Source organism: Neovison vison, chromosome 1 (assembly GCF_020171115.1).
Source record: "Neovison vison isolate M4711 chromosome 1, ASM_NN_V1, whole genome shotgun sequence".
Taxonomy (NCBI): Eukaryota; Metazoa; Chordata; class Mammalia; order Carnivora; family Mustelidae; genus Neogale; species Neogale vison.
Window position 1 is genome coordinate 220126986 of NC_058091.1, and position 22855 is coordinate 220149840.

A 22855-nucleotide genomic window follows, 5' to 3' on the forward strand; every position below is an offset into this window, starting at 1 on the left:
TCAGGTTGATTGCTTTCCATTACTGTGCCTTCCAGGTGACTGATCTATTCTTGGGCTTTTGCTAGTTTACTACTTATTCTGCCTGGTGTATTTTTAATTTCACTTACTGCATTCTTCATCTCTGATTGGTTCTTTATGTTTTCTGTGTCTTAGTTGAGGTTCTTCAATCTATATTCTCAAGTCAAGTGAGTATCTTTATGACCATTATTGTAAATTCTCAATCGGACATACTACTTATCTATTTCATTTAGCTCTTTTGCTGTGATTTTTGTCCTGTTCTTTTATTTGGGAGATACTCCTTTGTTTCCTTATTTTGTCTAACCTGCTTTTTAAAAGTAATTGCCTTATTAAGAAGAGTTCCTGTAGTGGCCTGCTGTGCAGTGTCCCTGTTCACCTGAACCTGGCACTTCAGGAATGTCTCCTGTGTGTGTTGCATGTGCCCTATTGTTGTGGCCGAGCCACCTTCTCCTTCAGTCCAGTCTTCTGCAATAGCTCACTTTGTCTGTTGTGGGCAGGGTTTAGTTCCTGTGTTGTTAGTTGGCTAGTCTGGGGCCACACTAGCCCTGAGTTGTCAGATCAGGCATTTTGCCAGAGATGCGATAGCATGGACCTGCAGGGCATTTTCCCTGTGTTAGCCCTTGAGATGCTTTCACTGCTAAGCAGGCCCTGAGGTTAGAGGAGATGCCTTCCACCAGCTCACTGTGGGGGCCACATTTGGACTGGTGTGTGTGCTTATCTTGCCTTCTCCCCAGGCTAGGAGTCACTTCCTAGTGGTGCTCTCCCCTGGTGGGGCTGCTTATGCTGCCAGACTTATGGCATTGGTTCAGATGGGCTCCTGCTAAGGGCACGTTGGACTGGGCAAGTTTGTAGGAAAACTCAGGAGCAGAGTAGAAGTGTTACCAAGCTATTCACAGGTCTGCTGTGGGTGGGGACCTGGGGACCTGGACTAAAGGCCTGGCTACCGGGGTCATGTCTGCTGGAGAATGCAGGGGCAGGTCACTGTTAGCACAAGCTAAGGGGAGAGTGTTGGTGCTGCCTTGGTTCCTCTAGGTGTCCATGTATCTAGGCTGAAAAGCAGGGGCTGAAAACCTCTGTTGTTCTTGGAGAAGTGTCCAGACAATCCCTGCCCACCCCCCACCAGCACATGATCTTGAGAGCTGTGGCCTCTATGTCATATTTCAGTAGGCCTGTCTGCTGTGCTGTCTCTGGAAGAGCAGGGAGTCCAACTCCATTTCCGCTTACCCTTTGGGTCTCCAAGAGCCAAGATTGCAGATTTTTAAAGTTCCACTGTCAAGCTTGCTTACTGTAAAAACTCCAGAATTTTGGCCCCTCTAGTTTTCAAAGCTTCAAATATCACTGAGGCTTGTCTTCCCTGTGTAGGTTCCCCATGCCTAGAGTGCCTGGTGTGAGGGTCTGTTTCTTTCACCTTCCTGTGCCTGTGGTGTCCTTTCCTCCTGTGGACAATCCCATGGGCCTCTTTAGCTCCTGATGGTGTCTCTGCCCTTCCTATGCACTTTGATGTGGCCTCTTCTCTACATTTAGCTGTGAGGAATCTGTTCTGCCAGTTTTTGCTGTTTTTTCCTAGGTGTTGTCTGATGTGGGTGTCATCTAGTTGAATCCATGGGAAGAGGTGAGCATAGGCTCTTCATACAATGCAGTTTTCCCTGGGAGTTTCTTATGAAATTACTTCAGATTTTTCCCAAGTTACCATGAGTTATTCATAAAACATCTCAAAAAAACTACAGTGCCTTATTTTAAACCAATAACTTCAATAGAATTCCTGGCCTTTACACTATATTTCTCCTTCTCCTCAGGTTTTAGATTAACAATGTTATAGTTTGTCTGTTTTTTTTACTCTGTTTAATAACAGAAAGCTGTATTTGGATTATTGTATTTTTTTTACTTTTAAACTAGAATCGTAAGTGAACTACAACCATTGCCATATTATGGAATCCACCTGTGACTGTGGTTTTACCATTACTAGTGAGTTCGACAGAGCCTTCTTAAGTTTTTATGATGTTAAATAGTGTCCTTTTAGTTTCACTCAAAAAACTCCCTTCAGCATTTCTTGTAAGGAAAGTCTAGTGGTGATGAATTACCTCAGCTTTTGTTTGTTTTGGAAAGTCTTATCCCTCCTCCATTTCTGAAGGACAGCTATGCTAGGTATACTGTTCTTTGTTAACAGGTTTTTTTCTTCCAGTATTTTGGATATATCATTATGTTATCTCTTGGCCTGGAAGTTTGTGTTTAGAAACTGCTGATAAAATTTATTGTAGTTGGAATGCTTGGGTGGCTCAGTGGGTTAAAGCCTCTGCCTTCGGCTTGGGTCATGATCCCAGAGTCCCGGGTCGAGCCCCGCAACAGGCTCTCTGCTCAGTAGGGATCCTGCTTCCTTTTCTCTCTCTGCCTGCCTCTCAGCCTACTTGTGATCTCTGTCAAATAAATAAATAAATAAATAAATCTTTAAAAAAATTATTGTAGTTAACTTTTCTCTTGCTGCTTTTGAAATTCTTTGTCTTTGACTTTTGACAATTTAATAATAATGTATCTTAATGTACCCCTATTTGGCTTCAGCCTTTTTATGGTCCTTTTGCCTCTTGGATCTTAACGTTTATTTCTCTTCCCATTTCGGGGGAGTTTTCAACCATTATTCCTTTAAATATCCCTTCTGTCATTCCCTTGTCTTGTCCCTCTGGGATTCCCATAATGATAATAATGTTTCTTTGTGTTTTATACATTTTGTAGGCTTTCTTCACTCTTCTTGGTTCTTCTTTCTCTTTGCTCCTCTAACTGACTGAACAATTTGAAATATAAGACATTCGAAATTAACTATCTTTCTTCTGCATGGTTTAGTCTGCTTTTGAAGCTCCTTATTGAATACTTCACTTATATTTTTCTTTCTTTTTTTTTTTTTAGATTTTATTTTTTTATTTGACAGAGAGAGAGAGAAAGAGAGATCACAAGTAGGCAGAGAGAGGGAGAAGCAGGTTCTCTGCTGAGGAGAAAACCTGATGTGGGGCTCGATCCCAGGACCCTGAGATCATGACCTGAGCTGAAGGCAGAGGTGCGCTGAGCCACCCAGGAACCCCTTCACTGATATTTTTCCATTGTAGAATATCTATTTTTTTTTAATGGTTTCTCTTTTGTTGTTGACTTTCATGTTGTCCATGCATTTCATTTAGTTGTGCATTCTTCTAATTCCTTAAAATTCTTTAAGAGGATTATTTTGAATTTTTTGTCTAACACTACATAGATCTCCATTTCTTTAGGGTTAGTTATTAAGAGTTTTATTAGTTCCCTTTGGTGGGGTCATATTTACCTGATGTTTCATGACTGTTTACTTCTTCCACCAGTATCTGCACATTTGAGTGACTGGTTTCATTTTCCAGAATGTAATGGTTCGCTTTGGCAGAGACAGGTTTTCATGAGTCAGTTCAGCTCAGATTTTGGGACATGTCTGCTGGTAATGTTCTTGGGCAGATGGGGCCTGGTATTAGCATCTATTTTGGGGTGAGGCAACTGTTCAAGCTCCGAGGTCATCAGGAGGAGTGGGAGGGATGGTATGACACTGACTGAGAACAGCTGGATAGGACTGCTGTTGTGTTCCCTGGCCAAGTGAGGCTGTAGGATGGGCTCCGCAGTTGCCTGGATTTTCTGGTCAGGCTTGCTAGACGGTGGGATTGGGTCCCATACTCAGCAGTACATGGGGCTGTGAATTAATTTCCCTGCCCTGGCAGGGCAGCCAGATAGGTCCCAGGGCCTGCTTGGCTCATTCTTTTGGGACCCAAATTAAGCAAGGGTATACACTGAAGGTCTTGGTCAGGTGAGGCTGCTGGTTGTATTGTGCAGTCAGGAAAAGCCATGACCTGTGCCCTCTATGCAAGTCCACCTGTAAGCAAGGCTATTGGATGGGCTCTGTAGCTTCCTGTGAGTTTTGGTAAAGTTCCCTGGTCAGGAAGGCTGAAGATTATATTCAGCAGTAAGACAGTACATGAATTAGTTTTTCTGCCTAGTGCACTGGGGGAAGTAGCTCTAAGGCCATTAATGTTTTTAGTGGTCTTGACTTAAGCAGACCTGTGCACCAGGTTCTCTGGCCAAACAGGGCCACTGGCTCTGCTCTGAGGGAGATCAGCTTGGCCTGCAGTATTCTCAGCCCTTCCTGTCAGATGAGCCTGTGGACCCTCTGTAGTGGAAGGGACTGTGACTCAGTCTTTCTCTGCAGTTGGGGGCAGACCAGACTTCAGGGCTGGCAAAGCCTTTTGTTTGAAGTTCCTAATGATCAGGTATCCCTGTACCCTGCCAAGTACCCTGGTCAGACAGTACCCCAGACATGGTTCTGCAGAGAAGCAGAACTGCTGGGTGGGAGCTACTGCTTGGGCTCTACAGGTAGGAGTTTTGTCTGCCAACATCCAAGTGTTGGTTGAGGGAAACCCCTCCTCCTTTCTGTGTTACAGTTCGGTTGCCGTGGCTGAGTCCTATAGAATCCCCTGTGATCTCTGAGATAAAACCAGAAAGAGTCTTTCCAGAAATGACCGACCCCCAGTGCTGTGAGGGGTAGATATCACCCATGGCCTCCCTTTCTGCGCTGGAGGAAGTGTAGGGTCAGGGGAGATCTCTTGGTCTGGCGACGCACTGGCCTGAGTTGGTCCTCTCACCCATGCAGGGCAGTCTGCCTGGTTCTCTGTGGGGGCACTGAGTACTTCAGCCCCACCCCCGGGTTCTAGGATTCTTTCAGGGGTGTGTTGCTCGTGAATGGTTGTTACGTCATTCCTTCCCCTCCCAAGTACAACCATGACCCTGTCTCGGTTATGTCACTTGCTATTAATAACCATTCTAACAGGTGTGAAGTGCTTTCGCATTGTGGTTTTGACTTGTATTTCCCTAGTGGTTAGTGACATAGGCCACCTTCTCATGCACCTTCAGCTATTTGTTTTCTAAGGAAAAATTTCTGTTCAGGACTTCTGCCTATATTTAACTTGGATTCTTTAGTTTCTTTTTGCCATTGAGTGGAATGAGTTCTTTATGTATTTTGGACATTAACCCCTTATCTGAGCTATAGTTAGCAAACATTTTCTTCCATTCCATAGATAGCCTTTTCATTTTGTTGACAGTTTCCTTTGCTTTGAAGAAGCTCTTTAGTTGATAGAGTCCCACATTTATTATTTACTTTGTTGCTTGTGCTTTAGGGGTCATAGCCAAAAAATGTTTGTCAAGACCTATGTTCAAGAGCTTTTTTGCCATGTTTTCTTCTAGGAGTTTCATGGTTTCTAGTCTTACATTTAAGTCTTTTCAAAATTCTTAATTTGTAGTCAGACTTTTTAAGGGGGAAGTTGAGAAGAAAAAGTTTTTAATGGGTTGATACGGTATCTGCTCTTAACATGCCACACTTGCTTGCCTCCTGCCATGCTCCACAGGATTTTGTGGGCTACGTCCTCTGACTCAGTGCCTCATGCTTTAGATAGATAGACAAATATCATTTCCAAGTATACTCTTCTTCACCTTATCAGGAATGTCACTTCCATTTTGATTCACCTGAAGTGTAGCTTTAAGACATCAGCTAGTGAAATGGGCCCTAATTCTGCTAATGCATTCTTGGCCATGGTCACTGATGACACAAGGGACCAGTTCTTAATTGCAGTGCTCTGCAGTCACCAGTTATGTTGTGGGTTGTCACTGTGGAGAACCAGGGGATTGAGTCGTCTCACTCATTCCACTAAATCACATCACAGTGTCTGCCACTATTTAGACTCACAGCTTTATTTTTACAGATAGGGAAATAGAGGCCTCGATGGGTAAAGTGAGTTGGCCAAGTTCTCACGGCTGGTTAAAGACAGAGCTAAGACCAACCTAGGCCTCCCTAACTGAAAATCAGTCTATTTTCTATATAGAGTGAATGCTGTGAATGTAAATTATATCATAAAGTAAAATATATTTCTATCACTCATTAATGTGGCTTTTAATTAAAATACTGGCAGCATTCTTTGAACAATTTAGGCGATCTTAAGTAGGGATCATCAAACTCCGGTAGGCATTAAGATCAATCTGAGAGCTTGTTGGAGGAGGTTGGTGCGTCCTGCTCTCAGCGCCAGTAGTTGAGGGCCAAGGGTCTTGGATTTGCACTTCTGACAGGTTTTCAGGTAGTGCTGGTGCTAATGCTGTTTGTCAGGAACCCACTGGCCTAAAGCCAACCTCTGCCAATTCCTGTCATTTGTTCCTGGCCTCTTGTGCCCCATCCACCAATGGAGAACCATAGTTAGATCCCCATCAGGAAGAGTAACCAGTGAACTTTTCTCTGAACCTCCTAATGTTTCCCACTGGAAGGCTGTTACAGTGTCGGGGTGGAGAGTCTTGGCTTGAGTCAGACCACTTAGGTTTTGGACTCTGTGCTCTTCGTTGTTGCCTGATCTGAGTAAATCACCTAACATCGCATGGGAATATTTTCTTTAAACTCAAAGCTGTGTAAGGATTAAATGAGATAATGCACAGCAAGTGTTGAATGGATACTTACATGTATTATTAATCAGATCAGCCACGGAAACAATTCTAGTTCTTATAGAAGGGATTGACTAAATCAAGAGAATTGGTTTCTCAAGTGATGGAAGGGCTCAGAGACCAAACAGGTGCTAGTGAGGGAATGCAAAGGATTCGCAACAGCAGAAAGCTGCTACCACTCCTTGGGCTGGACTGAAAATGGGAGGAGGCACGGACAGGATAGCTCAGAAGTCAGAGGCTTCTACTGCAAGGGAGAGCTTCCGGGGGCGGCTGAAACTTTGGCGAGAGGGTTTGTCTGGCAAGAGGTGGTGCCACAGCAAGACTCAGGACCTAGAGGCCAGAGGGCCAGAGATCCTGGGGAGTAGTATAGCTCTCTGCGATACAGAACTGGGGGGTAGGGACAGGAGGAGCAGGATGTGAGTTTGGTATTGCCGCGCTCTGTATGTTAGTCCTTGCTGCCCTGACTTTATTTTGGTGCCCTGCTTATTTCCATTACTGGACCATGCCTCCGTTTGGGACCCTTGCTTTGCTGCTACGTTACATGAGCACCATATCCTTGCAATGTAGCCTCACTTTAAATTTGCTCAGCAGTGACAACAAATAGGCAAGTTATTTCACATTAAGAATGATGTGTAATTAGGGGCGCCTGGGTGGATCAGTGGGTTAAAGCCTCTGCCTTTGGCTCGGGTCATGATCTCAGGGTCCTGGGATCAAGCCCTGCATCGGGCTCTCTGATTGGCAGGGAGCCTGCTTCCTCCTTTCTCTCTCTCTCTCTACCTGCCTGCGTATCTGTGATCTCTGTCTGTCAAATAAATAAATAAAATCTTAAAAAAAAAAAAATGATGTTACTATGAGAAACCTCGATCTTAAGTGTATTTTAGCTCCCCCTCCAAGCCGCATGTCACACCCCGGGTCACGCTTGGCTATGGTGAACACTGCCTCATGCTGTCCCTGTACTGTGGGTGTTCAGTACATGCTGACCACAAAACAGGGACAGAAACAGCTCCCTTAACAAAACGTAGTTTGTCGAGAACAATCCTGAAGGTTTGGGGATGTATGGTAGGCAAGGTAAAGGACTGACAGACTGTGGCCATTATAGCAAGAACATGCTTTGAAATGGCATCACCTAGAGGTATTTTTTTTTGTCATTAAGGATGTAGTGAAATTTTGCCAACAACACTAACCCATCGTTCTTGTGACTACTTAGTGTCTTTCTCACTTTACAAAAATGAAATAACATGATAATAGGATGAAGACAGGTAGGTGGGAGACTATGGGAACAGCAGCAACGTTTGTTAAGCAGAAGAGGAAGAGAGCAGGTTTAGAAACATTTCTTCTGTGATAATGGACATTTCAAACCCCAATGTAAGTTTCAAAACAACCTTTATTCTGTTTGAAGACCTAATACAATGCATCAGAGCAACTTAAAACAAGACATAGCTCCACTGAATCTATAGCTTGAACAAAATGTCAAGGAGGCACACTCCCCCCACCCCCCAACCCGGTTGCCTTGTAAAGGCAAAATTACAACTGACCATGACATCCTCCCTCTCGTCAAAAGACCAACTTTATTTTAACAATGTCATATAAACAGATTTGTAAAAACATTGAACAAATCATAGCTTTAAAAAATACACACATATAAATGAGTTTTTTTGTTTTGCTTTTTTTTTTTTTTTTAAATAGCAGCATCCTGGGCAGCTAATGCTATCTCATGGTGACAAGTTTAACGTTAAGTTGGATAGTGTTTCCAATGAACCCAATTCTGTTCCTTTGCTACTCATAATGCTAGTATTTTATACAAGTGGATTTGTAAAAAATAAGAATTTGGCATTTTTAAACTTTGTCCCATGTGAGGCATTGTGCTTTCAACTGCCCCTTTCTTAAAAGACCCTAAACTCAGATTTCAGGGTCTGCTTTCCAACTATTTGGATACCATGCATAGCAAAAGCACAGGTGTTAAAACCAGCAGAATTTTTCTCCCATTCAGGAACATCAGTAGGACTCCCAAACACGTTACTAGCTCATAACCAGCTACATGACAGAGCACTTGGTTCCCCACAGTGACAGCTCACAGAAACACGTTTGACTTGACACACTGAAAATGAGGATTTCCAAGTAAAGCAGGTCATCTAGACCAGCTCACCAAAAGGAGGAACTTTACAAAGCAGAGGAAAGCGAAAGAATTATGAACTTCTCACTTCACTTGCAAACAGTTTTCACCTTTAGAAGACAAAACAAAGCCACTTCAAAGGAAAAAAAACAACCCATACACGTACACAAGAATTGTACTAGACATGTGCTTGTTATGTACTTGAACTCAACGACTGTGGATCTGTTTTGGCTGGAAGGTGTACTGAAAACAGTCCATGCACATATACATATATACATAGATCAAGGGCCGTGACCTTGTCAGGTGTTGCAAACACATGCTTTTTGCCTTCTTACACGGTTAGGATTTTTCTCTTGTGGGTAGTGGGTAGCATCGGGTCCCTGAGCTCCCACTGTCCAGTCCCCTCACAGCCTTGCTGCCGCTAGCCTAGCTTCTGGCTTTTATCTCTAGAATGCTACAGTGCGTGGGGAAAGTCACCGCGTGCATAAAAACGTGTTATCAGGAGTGCCTCTGCTGTATCCATTCATACTCATGAGCCACTCAGTGTTATGAGGAGATGACCGATCGAACCGCAAGAGCCCTTCTGGTCACCCATAGAAGGACGGACGTGGTGGGCCTGCACCAAAATCAAAAAAGGCATCTGGCAGAGGCGTGACCTCACAGCTACAGTGTAACTCACTATCAACAGGGAATGATGAATCCTGCCTTTGCTGTTCAGAGAGAAACCTACAGCATTTGTGTCCATGAGATGCAGAAACAAGGCAGGTGCCTGAAGACCAAGCTGCCTCGGGAGAGTGGTGACCCCAAAAACATGAACAAAGCTGTCTTTTAATGAACCATTCAATCTTAGATCTTGTATTTTCAATGTGAAATGAAAATTCTACTTAACAGCATCCATGGGTGAGCTACTAAAAAGACCCCACTCGAACACTAGTCTAGCAATCACTGTGAAAGCAGCGGCGGGCTCACGTGGGAAGTGCAAGGATAGTTTTCAAGGCAACACTTACAGGCTACAAGCAGGGCAGTCCTCGGTCTGTGGAGAGGAGAGGGAGACGGTCAGGTCTCAGGGCTGACAGTATGGCCGTGAGACCAACTCCTGCTCTTGACAGGAATAGCCCCGTGTAAAGAAGAAAATAATACATTCTACAGATGATGAAGTCAGCTGGTGGACCGGTTATTACAAAAGAATTTTGAAAACTACACTGAAGAACAAAACAAAAAGCCCTCCCCGCAGTATCTGAAATAAAGCCGGGTTTGAACCAATCCCAGCAAAGGGAAACTGCCAATTGTGAGATGCCACTGGAACCTGCCAGGGGCGGGACCATCACACTGATCCTTTATCATTCCCAACACAGGGACGGTGGCCACCACGCAGAAGGGGATGGGCCTGAGTAAATCCGGGAGAGACTCTCCCTCTTGCCCCAAGTTGGATAGGATGCTCTAGGACCCCTGCCTTTCTCCCACGTTGAAGTAGAACACACACAATGACTTAAGATGAGCCAGAAGGACTGTTGGGATCCCTGCGGTGGCCATGACTTTGATAAGCTCTCCCCAGCCCAGCACAGGAGCAGCTCGGATCATGGGGTCTTGGCCGTGTGGTCCCAACTGAATGGAAAGGTGGGAAAATAACAAATGCAGATAAAAATCCTTTTTCCAGGTCCGGCTTTTTCTGAAATGAATGTTTATTGGTTGTAACAGGTAATCTCATGTTAAAAAGACAGGTAATCTAAATGCAGCAATTATACCTTGCGATCAGCGTTCCAAACAAAGGTGAACACTGCCCCAGGAGGCCGACTTTCTTCCTATGAATTCCGTTCTCTGACCCGCCGCCACACTGCCTTAGAGTTCCAGTAGGTCTGTCCTTGTCACTCATGTCTAGTAACAAGCAGATCAGAGTGGGAAAAGACTGAAGTAGAAGTTACTCACTTCTCCGTAATCGTGAGAAAGTGCACACCATCTCATTCCCCCCTCCCTCTGCCCCACCTGTACAGCCCTTTGCTACATTCCCCCCACTCCCTAGACTCAAGAAGTTCACAATTCTTTATGAAACATTACCAGGTACCGTATTTTAAGAGTCTGGAAACAACATTGTTGAACTCAGCGATACTTTGTCATATTTATATATCTTTCTCTTTTTTTATTGAATAAAGCAGCTTTGAAGCTTATCAGGCACTGCCCAACAAAACATTTAGTCCAAAAAATCTGTTAGGAACTTTTTAACCTTGGGCTAATAGCCAAGTACTCTGTACAAGAAAAACCGTAAAATATTTCATAGTTTTAATTCTGAAGCCATTTTTTTTTAACTGGCATCCTGTACATTTCTTTTTTAAAAAAGGAAAAGAATCACAAATGAATATTAACAATAACAACAAAAAATCAGGGACAGTATTTTCAGGCAACAGAAACTAGGGTGGGGAAGCTTATTCTGAAGGTACATTTAAAACGGAGATAACAATGACAATTAAAAATTGCATAGCACTGTGAATTTAGCCTTCAGCAAAACAAAACAGAAGCTATTTGGTATTGATACAAATCCATCTAGTTGATAGTTAGTCATCCACTGTTATGTACATATTTTATATAATGAATGTCATTTAAAGTCCTGTTCTCCAAGCTCCGTTTCTCCGTCGTTGGTGGGGTCATTTTTTTGTTTTTTAAAGTCTAAACAAAACACTTCTGGCACTCTGCTACGACAGAATTTCCTCTAACTGTACGTGAGCGGACGTTCTCCTAAAATGTCTCTTGTGAGCCGAAGTGCCTTTCTGCTACATATCGTTCATTTCTTAGGAAATAATCCACAGTGCGACGTGTCTGGGTCCACCGTGCACAGCAAGGCCCAGGCCCAGCCAGCCTGGCGCGAGCGTTTGCAGGCCGGGGCTCTAGAGCCCAGCCACCCTCTGGTCTCCAAGGTCCCCCACTTTGAGCTGGTAAAGCTTCAGAAAGCATGAACAAGCACCATGGTTAAAGGCCTCTTTGTCCCTGCACGCAGAGATTTTTGCATTTCTTTTTCTCTTTTGTGTTGTTGTGGCTTAAATCAAACCAAAAGAAAAAAAAAGAAAAAAGAAAAAAAAAAAAAAACCTCCAAAAACGTAAGGAAGGACAAGCGCTCCAGATTAGAAACGTAGGGTCACTACTCGGTGCTAGGCTGCGTGTCTTCCCCTGTACTCTTTTGTCGGAAGCTCGAGTCCCATCTGAAGGCAGATGGCTTCGTTTCCGCAGCTCAATGACAGGTCAGGCTGGAGAGGAGCCCTGTGCTTTCCAGAGGCCTCAGGGTGGTTGAACGTCAGGAGCAGGATCCGAGGACAAGTGCTTCATCGCCTCTGCTGTGCGTATACCGGGTAGGCTAGTGTGACGTTGAGCGAGTCATTGTGCTGCACGAGGGACGTGTGTTGGTAATGTAGCACCAGTTCTTTCAGGGAGCCGTACAAGTTATAGGGTTCGGCGAAGCCATAGCCGGTGGCCGTTTTGTTGATGACACAATGCTTGACCTCGCCGTCCACCCTGCAGAGGAGAGAGAGAGTGCATGCCTTTTGAGCTGCTCCTAGACAATTCTCGACTCCACGAGGTGCTGCTCATAAAATCATCACAATGGAAACGTACACTCTGCAGGCCATCCTCCAGAACGGGAAGCCTCCCAGGCTAGCTGTCGACTCGTGGCTCTGTCACTTACGGGGTGAGCGACATGGGCTGGTAATCCTGCCTCCCTGAGCCACGGTATTTGCATCTTTAAAATGGGATAGAGGTGACATGGAGGCTTTGTGTAACAGGGCTCTACTATTACCGGCATTTGTAGGATTCTCTCAGGCTAGCCTTTCACTTTGCATTTCCCCTATCTGCTCCTATTCTCCTGGCCTTCACTCCAAGTAAGAGCAACTTTGAGATGCTCTTACTTCCTCCTCCCTGTACGACTATTTCTCTGCTCAAGTGGAGGGAGACCGCATTTTTGGAACCTTTCTTTCCTAGAGGACACTCTTCTGAAATGATAGGAAGGGGGGAACAGTATGAAAAGTAAAAGGAAAATGGGCCCTGTGACAGAAATGTCATCTCTTGGGTGCCCTGATCTCAAGGGCAGTGACCTTTCTCTCGTTGTTCTGACCTGTTCCTGCTGTGGCCCTGACCTGGGGGTGGAGCTCTCACAGGAATTACATCATATTCTTCTGCTATTAGCCTTGAGAAGTTATATAAAAAAAAAAAAAAAAAAAAAAAGGCGGGGCGGGGGTGGGGGCGGGTGGCAAGCAGTGCTAGTTTCATTGCAAAGATGAAAAGATCGGAACTCCTGATGAACCAGTTCATGAATTAGGCCCCAAAGCCCAGTCTCTGAATTCCATAGCAGGGTTCTGTACTTCTGCGTGGGCTTGGAAAACAGCATGCTTTCTTCCCTGTCCTACACTACTGCACCGTGAGGTTCTTCCACATCCTTGCCCTGGCTCGGGTGGCCGAATGGACGGAAGTGAGCACCCCGTCCAGAGCTGCGTGCCCGGCGCCCAGCAGCGGGAGCTACGTACACGACAGAGCAGGCGTAGCAGCCCTGTTTGCTGCTCTCCCGGACCAGGAAGGTGCCGTCTCGTTTCCCTCGGAGGAGGTTCTCCGCTTTGTTCCTGTTGCTGCTGCCCACGTTCCAGGTCTTCTCGTCGTGGTGCGGCAAATCCTCATCATCTTCCACCAGCGAATATTGGCTAGAGAGCCGGGAGAGAGAGGATCTCTGTGAAGCACCCACCAGGGACGGGCGGCCTGCCCTGCCTCCCAAGCCCCGTAGACCAGCAGCTGCGGCTCTGACTCCAGCAGCTTCTCCAGCCTGCCTTTCCTCATCTAGCTTCAGCCTTCAACGTGGCCCCCCCCAACACCCACCCCCAACCCCGGAAGAGAGCACCGGTAAGTTAAACTCTGTAGTCAGGAGCTCCACTGAGGAACCTGGGCAGAGAGGAAGGTGTCAACCAATCCTGTTCGTCCAGTTCAGATCAGGAAATGTATCGACTAGGAGGACTGCCAGTTTTCAAATAATTCAAACAAAACACATACTTAAGCTTTGGGAGATCCACTGAATGGAACTGTGTTGTGTTTTTTTTCCCCGCCTTCCAACTGTTTGAGAAACCCATAGGGATTTTTTATCTAGGTTGGCATCCCCCTTCCCTGAACTTTCCTTTTATAACATTCAGGATAAAGTGACGCCGTTTATAGAGGATGTTCCAAATTCGGTAAAATTGCTCGCTGTTCCGCAAACAAAGCAAGTCGTGCATTTCCCTAAAATGAAAAACCTCCTTTGCTGCCTCCCACCTGCAGTAAGTACTTACTCTTCCGTATTTTCATTGCCCAGCCACTCATTCAGCTTCTTCTGCCGAACACCTTTCTGAGTCAACCACCTGGAAAACAGAAAAAGAAAACGCATTAATAACGTAGCCTTAATTTTTCCAACTGGCTTCCAGGGTTCGGATTCTAGGACTTACATCAAGTATTGGTCTCTTGTCTTTCTCAGCTGAATGAGGTCTGGTTTAATGCTGTTCATGCGTTTGTCGATCTCCCGGTACTCAGCTGCCTGCTTCTTCAGGTCTTCCTCCAGTCGCCTTCTACTGTCCACAATTTCACTGATTCGGGACTTTAACTTCTCATAATTATGCATAATCCTACAGGCAAGTGAAAGGCATGGGTCATTACCTGCTCTATCATGATGGTTTCCCAAAGCTTTCCTCAAGTTAAGAATGCTTTCTCAGGCTGTCTTTTTTTGTTGGGTTTTTTTTTTTTTTTTTCTTTCAATTAGTCAAAGCACAGAAAGCAAGACCATCTTTCAATAGTTCTGGAGGATTCTGCTTATCTTTCGTACAAAGACAATCCTCCTGATTCACCAACCTTTGTATTTCTTTCTCATTGCCTTCGCGTTTAAATTTTTCTATGTATTCTTTGCTGTACCGTTCCTGGCTTTGGCACTGTTCTTCAAATATTTTTATGGTTTCATTAAATGCTTCAATAGCTGTTCTTTTCATTTGGATTTCCTGCAATACAATGTTGAATAAGACAATGTCATACCTTTCACAGAACAGATAACTTGTTACTCTGTGACACTGTCAAGACATTTGATGCTACTACTATCTAGCATCTGAGTACTCTGTTACCAAGCAAGGTCCCTAATTCATAAAACCCATTAAAATAGTATCAGAAACACACATTTACTTTGGGAATTTTTCTAGTCTATGCCCGACAATTTCCTAGAGTTGTCACTGTTTTAAAAGTCATTCCCCTTTATCAGCAATTTAAGGAATCCACGCTGCCTTCTACTCCCTCTGGTGGTCCTAGATACATCATAGCCTAGAGCAGATTAAGCCTCTAGGAAAATACTGCAGGGAACAGAGCTACGTTTTTTTTGACAGGGTATATAATAGTTAAATCTCCATCATTTTGGAGGTCAGACAAGTTTGTGTTTGTGTGTTGAGGGGGTAGGGGGAGTTCAATCAGGAATTATGTCAAATCCACTTAAAACTCATAGCAACCTCTTCAATTAGCATGAGTACTTATTGTGAAATCTTTAAGAGTTTCATGGGAAAGCTTATGGAGATATACTATGGTCTAGAGAGCCTATGAATAATAAACAGTGATTCACAAATATATGATCTTTTCTCCTCATCCGATTAGCAGAAAGTGAAAGGACACGTCTTAGTCTCTAGTAACTACAAGTTCTGAGCCTACATTGTGACTTTTGCAGAAAACTCACCTGGGAAGTACGGGTATAATCTTCATATAATCTATCATATTCCCGGCTTTTTTCTTGAAATTGAGTGTTATATTCATGTAATTTTTTCCCTACAGCTTCAATATTATCTTCTTTGACAACTTGATCCTGGAAAAATGAAAGAGAGAACTTCAGCTGATGAGGTATTTAGTCACTGTTTTGGCCGTTATCAAACTGTAGTAAAAAGTTGTTAAAATCTCATTACATGCAATTCAGCTGCTTCACAATGTTTTTGAAACATTGCAAAGTATCTTGTCTAAATACTGTAACATAAGTATTCCAGTTTGGATTACCTGTTGGTATTTGGACACTGGATAAAGTAATTTCACGTCCAGTTTGGGATTATACTGAGCTAGAGACTCATTCCGGTAGTGGTTTATTAGTTCAACCACAGAGTTGAAGGTCAGTGGGTCAGAGAAGCCATATTTCCCATCTCGGTGAAATATTTTGATTAATTTGTTATTTCCTCCTTTCCTGTAGATACAACACAATAGATGGCATTGCAGTCTTCTTTTAAAAAATGTGTTTTGACGTCTGCTTCCACAGCTCTATCTTTGTTACGTTCCCGGACTCACCTTAGTGTAAGAGTATAATCCCCATGCATTTTAGTAGATGCGTCTCGTACCAAAAAGGTCCCATCAGCTGTATCTCGAAGTTTTTCATTCACTTCTTCCCTGAAAGGAAAATGACACAAGACAAAGCTCACTTTGAGGATTCAGTAACTGCTTTTGTTTTTGGAGTTTGAACTTCACAGCAAAACTAAGCACACAGTAGGTAGAGCTCCCTTCCAGCCCCCTGCTGCCGACAGGGTGTATGTACTGTTTATATAGAAATGTTAACAAAGTTCATCTCCTTACAAACTGGGAGCGACAAAACAACATACCCACTTTCAGTACTGGTGTAGCTGTGGTACAAAGTTTTATTTTGTAACCACATACACTGAGCACAAAAACACATGATCCCCAAAGGGACTCCTTAGTCCCCCTTCAAAAAAAAAAAAAGGCGACAAATAAAGATGCCTTTGTAAAGTATGTGTCAGATAATTACATAAACCCTGACAGTTTTCCCTAATGGAAAGTGACTTTGGACCCTGCCTTTAGGCAGTGCCACTCCACCCGGGTGCTTTCCTGACATTTCTGTCCAGAATGAGACTTGTCAAGTATTTAATTTCCCATGGCATCCGACACCCACGGTTCCCCAGCACTCAGGGACTTCTCTGGTCTTCTCTGGAAGACAACCAACTATGCTTCGTGCTTATGTTGGAGGACATCCTAAAAATGGAACTTAGCATGCTGGTGCGTTTCTCTCTCTAAAATGAGCTCGCTCTCTCTAGTGAAAACTCAGAGCACTTATATAGCCTTACCTTGAGATATCTCCCCAGTACCACTCAGCATCTTGTAAGGACATATTGTTATTCATACCGTTGTTGGCTACACTAGTGGGTTTTGGTGGTTTAGGAGGCAATGCTGCAGATGAAAGAGAAAGAAAAGTTGTTTGCAATCTCAACTATAGTGGAACACTTAGGTCTAATTTATGTGTCTTTAGAATACTGTGAAATACAGCAATAATTCACAATTCTATGAAACAGGATCATTATATTAAAAAAAAAAAAAAGACATCTTTCAGAATATAGGTCAAAAAGAAAAAGTGGAAAAAGAGACCAGCAGCTTAACAAATAAACCCGGCTGGCAATGTGAATGAATCCAGAGTCCCGGCATTTTCTACTTCTAGGCTCTAGTTATATTAAAGTTTCAGGCCTGATCGAATCCAGCTAAAATAGGAAACTGTGAACATATGAGCAGAAGGAATCACATGGGTTGGCTTTAATTTCCTCCTCTTATTTAATTATAAAAGACAAATTTGGTTTCTGTCCTCCACAAATGCTGTTGCTGTAATAAAACTCATCTACAGCAATATGTTTTAAGAGGAGGAACTGGTTTTCTCTAATCTTAGTATTTCAGGCACTATTCTGCCAAAAGCCACTTTAAGAAACTCATCTGTGACCTAAATCTCTTTAGTATTCATGTTAATATTCTTTTGGACAAATTGTGCTCTATATGCCAAGACTGAGGAAAAACCATATCCCTCTTCCTCAATGTCAAATCAGTATTCATACACCAACTGGTGACAAATAAAAGACTGCAGTGTTTCTGAATTTCTTAATTGGGAGCAGGGCTAACATTGGAATACAGTTTAGGAAGCAAAATAAGGCTAACATTTTAACTGAATTCTAAGTCACAAGTTTTAAAGGACGAGTAGTACTTCATGCAAAAATTTCAGGAGTCTATCAAGAGTATTTTGTAAAGCCTAGGACTAAATAAATAATGGGAAGCCAACTCCTTTTCTCATTACAGTATCTTAATATAAGAGCAGGTAAAGTCTCAGCGTTTGATTTAGAATAGTTTCAAGTCGCCTAGGACTGAGTTGCAATCACTGCTAGGTTTTACATGCTCTCTAAAAGTGCCAAGTGTTATCACTGCAAAGTACCACACTGTCCTCATCCACTGTCAAAAGAGAAAAGCAGCACAAAGGACGCATCCTTTTAATTAAAGGAACAGTATGAACGATACATAACACTATAACCCAAACAGCAAAGGACCCCGGTTAACAAAAGACACCAGTGAAAAAGTGGAATTCAATTCCTATCTGTTCAAGTAAGAAAAAGCATTCACCACATACAGGCTGATCTGCTTGCTTCCACAGGCAAACAATTTCATGTCCAAGCTAAGATCAAGCTAATTTTTATTAAATTACAACAAGTTAATAAATAGAAATCTACAGAGGATCAGTTACAGTAGTTGTCAAAAAAAGAAAAAAAAAAAAACCAAAACCCACAAAATAAACTAGCTTTCTAAAAGCATACTGCAGTATTACCTGGTGGATCCATTTCTATATAAAACATCAAGTCTGTGCCACAATTTCTATCTGTCTTAGCATATTCTAAATCCAGGTCTTCCATATTCCAAACAGTGTTGTACATTTGTGCGAGAGTTTCCTTGGCTGAGCTCAGTTATAAGAAAAGAGTCCGGCTTTCTTTGTAATGGTGTCTTGGAATTCATTTTAAAACCTATAAGGGGCTGCACTGTAACCTATTACATCACACACCCGAGCCAATCAAGTCAGAAAAATGTCACCAGACCACTCCTGCTTCATCATTTCTCTTCAACATCCAGCCCTAACACAATCCCAACCTTGCCGAGAACCTACGTTTACTAGACCAGCAATGTATGTACATGCTCATCGTTTCAAAAAGATGTTTAATTTGACTCTTCTCCACCACCAGTGAGTTTTCTAATTCCTTTTTTATTACTCTTTGCAGCATGGTACGCTCCGCTGTTGGCAGGTTGACAAAAGCTGATATGCTGCAGCACGTAGCTCTCCCCCCTCCCCCCGCCCCGCCAGTGCATCTGGGTTAATAGAGAGCCTGATCATGCCTTGGTTTAAAAATCTTACAAATGCATCAAAATGGCATATATAAGGTATATTTTACAATCCTTAAATACCTCCTGTATATATTAAAAGCAGAAGGGATCAAGAACTCTGGATATTTCATTCCTACCGAATTCACTGACAACTCAGAACTTAAACACTGTTACAAATGTACACCACATGAGAAAGCACAATTAAAAATCTCCTACCAAACATAGTAAAGTTAAAACTAGACCTTAGGGAATAACAATGAAAAATCTTAATAGGAATGAAGACATGTATATTCTTAGCAGACATTAAAATGTCCCTAACAAGACTAGTCAAGGTAAGTTATATCTTCCAAAAAGAAGCCATATATCAGAATGCAGAGGTTGCACGATGTTTGCAAACTATTTCTCACCAGCAGCACCAGAAGTCTGAAGATGGGCTTAATAGTGCTTGAGGGGGGAAAGTCATGTAATCACTTTTGAGATTTTTTTTCCCTCCATCTCAAATTCCTCCCTCTGGGGACCCTTAATCCTGGTTAGCAATATGTAATGTAAAGAAGTCAATTCCCCTATAAATCTATTAATTTTAGTTCTCTAGAGCCATTCTACATATAATCCTACTACCCTTACTAGAGCCTAATGCACATTCCCATTGTAAACCATCTCTTCACGTTTTTAATATAAATCAGAGAAAACAGGGGAGCAAAGGCAAGGCATTCTCTGAGCACTGTTCACTTGGCCCCATCTAGGTGAATTCACTTGCCCATTAATGAGGAAGGCAGACTCAACCCATACCCTGCAGCCCGCTCCAGGGAACACTTTTCTATTCCTAAACTCAAAATCACACACAGAAATGGTCAAAGTGGGGGTGTGGGATATGTCCTTCAGATAAGGCTCAGAAGAACATTTTTTTTTTAATACAAATGCATTTCCTCCCCCAAAAGGAGTCCTGCCAGCAGCTGCAGACAGGCTAACAGCCCCAAGGGCCACCCCATGTCCATGCCTTCCTAGTGGGGAGCACTTGGTGTGAACCAGTCCTGCTGCTGGATCCCCTGTGGCAAACCAACCCAGGGAGGAGGGGAGGGAGACAGGTGATTTTCCACGTCTCTCCCAGGCCTGGCCCGGTCCCAACTTCCAGCCAAGCACGTTGTAATTACCTCCTTCCCCACTTCTAACCCAAACCCCATCTTTTCCTCCCACTGTGCCCCTCCAGGAAAGGGGGGAGTGTCTCCGCTCCTGTCTTATCTGCCCTCCCCAGACAGCACTTAATCAGCCTCACTCACACACCCGCAAAGACAAACTACAGAAGTGAACGTTTCACAGAAGTACACAAAGCAAAGCAGGGCAGCGGCGAGCGGGGCACGAGGGAGAGGCAACTTACTTTGCAGGTTATGCATGTCTGCAGCCTCCCGCGGCCAGGCCGGTATCCGACAGCGAGAACAATGCCCCCGGCTAGTCCCGCCGCGCCTGCTCCCAGGCACTGCTCGCGCCTGCAGGGCGCAGCGGCGGCGGCAGCAGTGGCGGCGGCGGCGGCGGCGGCGCGGGACCCTCGGGCTCGCGCGGCGCGACGCGGGCGCCGGGACCGGACCCCCGCGGCAGCGCCGCTCCCTGCCCGCGCCCCGCCGAGAGAGCCACTGGATGCTGGGGCTGCGGCCGGGAGGGAAAAAGCCCCGGCGCTCGCACGTCTCGCAGATAAAGATCACGGCTTCATGATTAACTTGGGCAGGTTCAAATATTTGCTGAGCTAGGGATTTTGGGTGGGGGAGGGGAGCCCGAGTCAAAGTCAAAGTTGTCATCGGCTAACAAGTGGCCACCGCCAGCCCCGCGCGCTCATGTTCGCCGAGGAAATGAGAAGGCCATTGTGGAGGGACCTAAAATAGTCTCTCTGACTGGCTGCCGCAGCGCGCGGGGCTCAAGTGGCCACAGTGAAGCGAGGCACTATGCGCGGCCAAACACAGGAAGTGGCTGAGCTAGTTCAGCAAAAATAGAATCAAAGCCTTGCTTGTAAAGGCCTGAACCGCTCCGCGCCGCCCAGAGCACCGCGCCTCGCTCGGGGGCGCCTCCTCCCACACAGCAGCACGGCCAGCCCCGCAGGTGCACCGCGAGACCCCGCGGGGGAGCTCGCCAGGGCACAGGTTTGGAAAAGGCCTGCTGGTGGGAGGAGAGGGTCGTCCGCTGGGCACTCTACTCCACCACCACGTGAGCACTGGCCCAAAAACCCCGCTGCGCAGCGGCTCCTATGAGCCGACTTCAAGCCACGCTTAGCCGGCCACAGGAGTGTCTGACAATGAAAAGGTGTGTCTGCCTGAAGTTCACGTGACCGCTAAACGGCGCAAAGGATAGGGCCAGGAGGACGGTACGCCTTCCCAGAGGATCTCAGTCCTCTGAGAAAAGTGGCAATGAACCACACTAAAACTTGACCCAAGAAAATTTGCACTGGCCTCAGGGTTAGATGGAGGGGTTTCCTGATAACCCCAGAACCCGTAACAATGTAAAGTCACAGAATCACTAACTCTAAAACCAGACAGTAATTCTAAAGAGCACGTCAAGCAAGTCCCTCAAGCTACACTCTGGTGACCCTGGTCCGGAGGGCAGAGGGGTGAAGTGGTTTGCCTGGGATCAAGGCCGGAGCACCACAACCTAGCCTGCAGACTTGTCCTAAACTCCTTTTTCTCTACCCACTGGCCCTGGTCTTCACTTCCTTCTTCCAGAGAAAGTTAAAAGTAACACATGAAACTGAGGCTAAATTCTTTTAGGCCCATGTGAAAAATTTCACACCTACAACAAAATTGACTTTTTCTGTTTTCTATTTTTAGCTTGGTTACGGTTTTTAAAAAACTACCTTCTAATTCTTCGTGGAGTAACACGAGTCTAGCCATAGTATTTACCCTCAGACACATGACCCTGTGGTCCCATAGGGAGCTAAAGTAAGATCTAGGTGCTGACATCACATGCACACAGGAAGCCCCCAGCTGCAGGATCACCCACAGGATCTGGGAAGGGCACTAACCTCATGATCCAAGTGACTTTATGAACTTTCCTCTGGGGCAACTGATAGAGCATGAAAAACCCACTTTCCAATGGAAAGAAAAAAGTCTTTAAGTGGATCTTCCAGCTCCTGCCTGCTGATCACTGAGACATATGGTTAGTTCTGAGAACACCCTTGCACCCTGAGCTGCAGAATCTTGCCCTACTTTTAAAAATAGTCTTTCTAAAGCTAGAAAGCTTGGAAACATCAGTCTCTTCAGCATACCTGATTCTACATGATGTTTCATGTCAAAACCTTCCAAGATGATAGTGTCTTCTAGTCCAAAAGTGTATTTTCGATCTCAGAAAACTGTCCCCTGGAAAGCAGTACACTCTCAACTTAGAGAAAGCAAGTCTTAGATTTGAGAACTTTGTGTCGTTTCTCACAATATGTACAATCCTCTACCACAGAGCTTCTGTTCTATTACTGAAAGTGTAAGCGGAGTCTTTTCCCATTTAGTTTCAGTCTTTGAAAAGTGATGGGCAAGACACTCTCTGGTCTTCATTAGCTTAAAAAGGGAGCCCTCTGCTGGTAGAACAGAATCAGTAACTTTTCTGGGAGAAAACGCTCAACTTTCTGTGTATTTCCCACTATGTCCAAAATTTCACACAAATTAAATGGAAGATTCATTTGCAAATAACCAATAAATCAAACGCACAGACATCATATCAACTTAGGAAGTGTTTTTCATCATGTGGCTGCTAAGTTCTTTAAAAAAAAAAATAAAAGCAAAAAACAAAAAAACTCGTTTTTGTTTTTGTTTTTTTTTTTTTTTTTTAATTTTGGCATGTATCTGAGACCCAAAAAGACTCAGAGAACTCACACATATATTTGAAAACTGACTTTACCTTCTGGATTCCTTGAAACAGTATGCTTTGCTACTTTTCTTTTCCTCAAAGTTTTTAAAAACTCATCTTAGAGGCAAAAAACAGACCACACTTCGTTTCTTAGCAGGTGTTATCTAGTCAGGAAAATACTGTTAATCGTGAAAACATGCTTGAAAGGTACAGACTGCCTGAACACTGTCTCACACGTGCAAATCCCCATCAGAGAGTGACTGTTCCCTACACAGCTTCTATCGTGCA

General features: G+C 44.2%; 1 protein-coding gene across 2 annotated transcripts in view; it reads right to left on the reverse strand.

The window, feature by feature from the left end:
- Positions 1 to 7858: 7858 nt before the first annotated feature.
- Positions 7859 to 22855, reverse strand: part of PIK3R1 (phosphoinositide-3-kinase regulatory subunit 1) — an 85412-nt gene continuing 70415 nt past the window's right edge. The window contains exons 1-10 of one of the 2 annotated variants that reach the window (XM_044267822.1): positions 18201 to 18373; positions 16690 to 16792; positions 15902 to 16000; positions 15620 to 15800; positions 15309 to 15434; positions 14450 to 14592; positions 14050 to 14226; positions 13897 to 13965; positions 13111 to 13281; positions 7859 to 12106 (exon numbers count right to left, since the gene is read on the reverse strand). In XM_044267822.1, the coding sequence (XP_044123757.1) occupies positions 11917 to 12106; positions 13111 to 13281; positions 13897 to 13965; positions 14050 to 14226; positions 14450 to 14592; positions 15309 to 15434; positions 15620 to 15800; positions 15902 to 16000; positions 16690 to 16792; positions 18201 to 18306 (1365 nt within the window). In that variant the 5' untranslated portion in view covers positions 18307 to 18373 and the 3' untranslated portion in view covers positions 7859 to 11916. Of the gene's footprint in view, positions 12107 to 13110; positions 13282 to 13896; positions 13966 to 14049; positions 14227 to 14449; positions 14593 to 15308; positions 15435 to 15619; positions 15801 to 15901; positions 16001 to 16689; positions 16793 to 18200; positions 18374 to 22855 lie in introns of those variants that run through there. The other variant, XM_044267821.1, reaches the window with a different exon arrangement.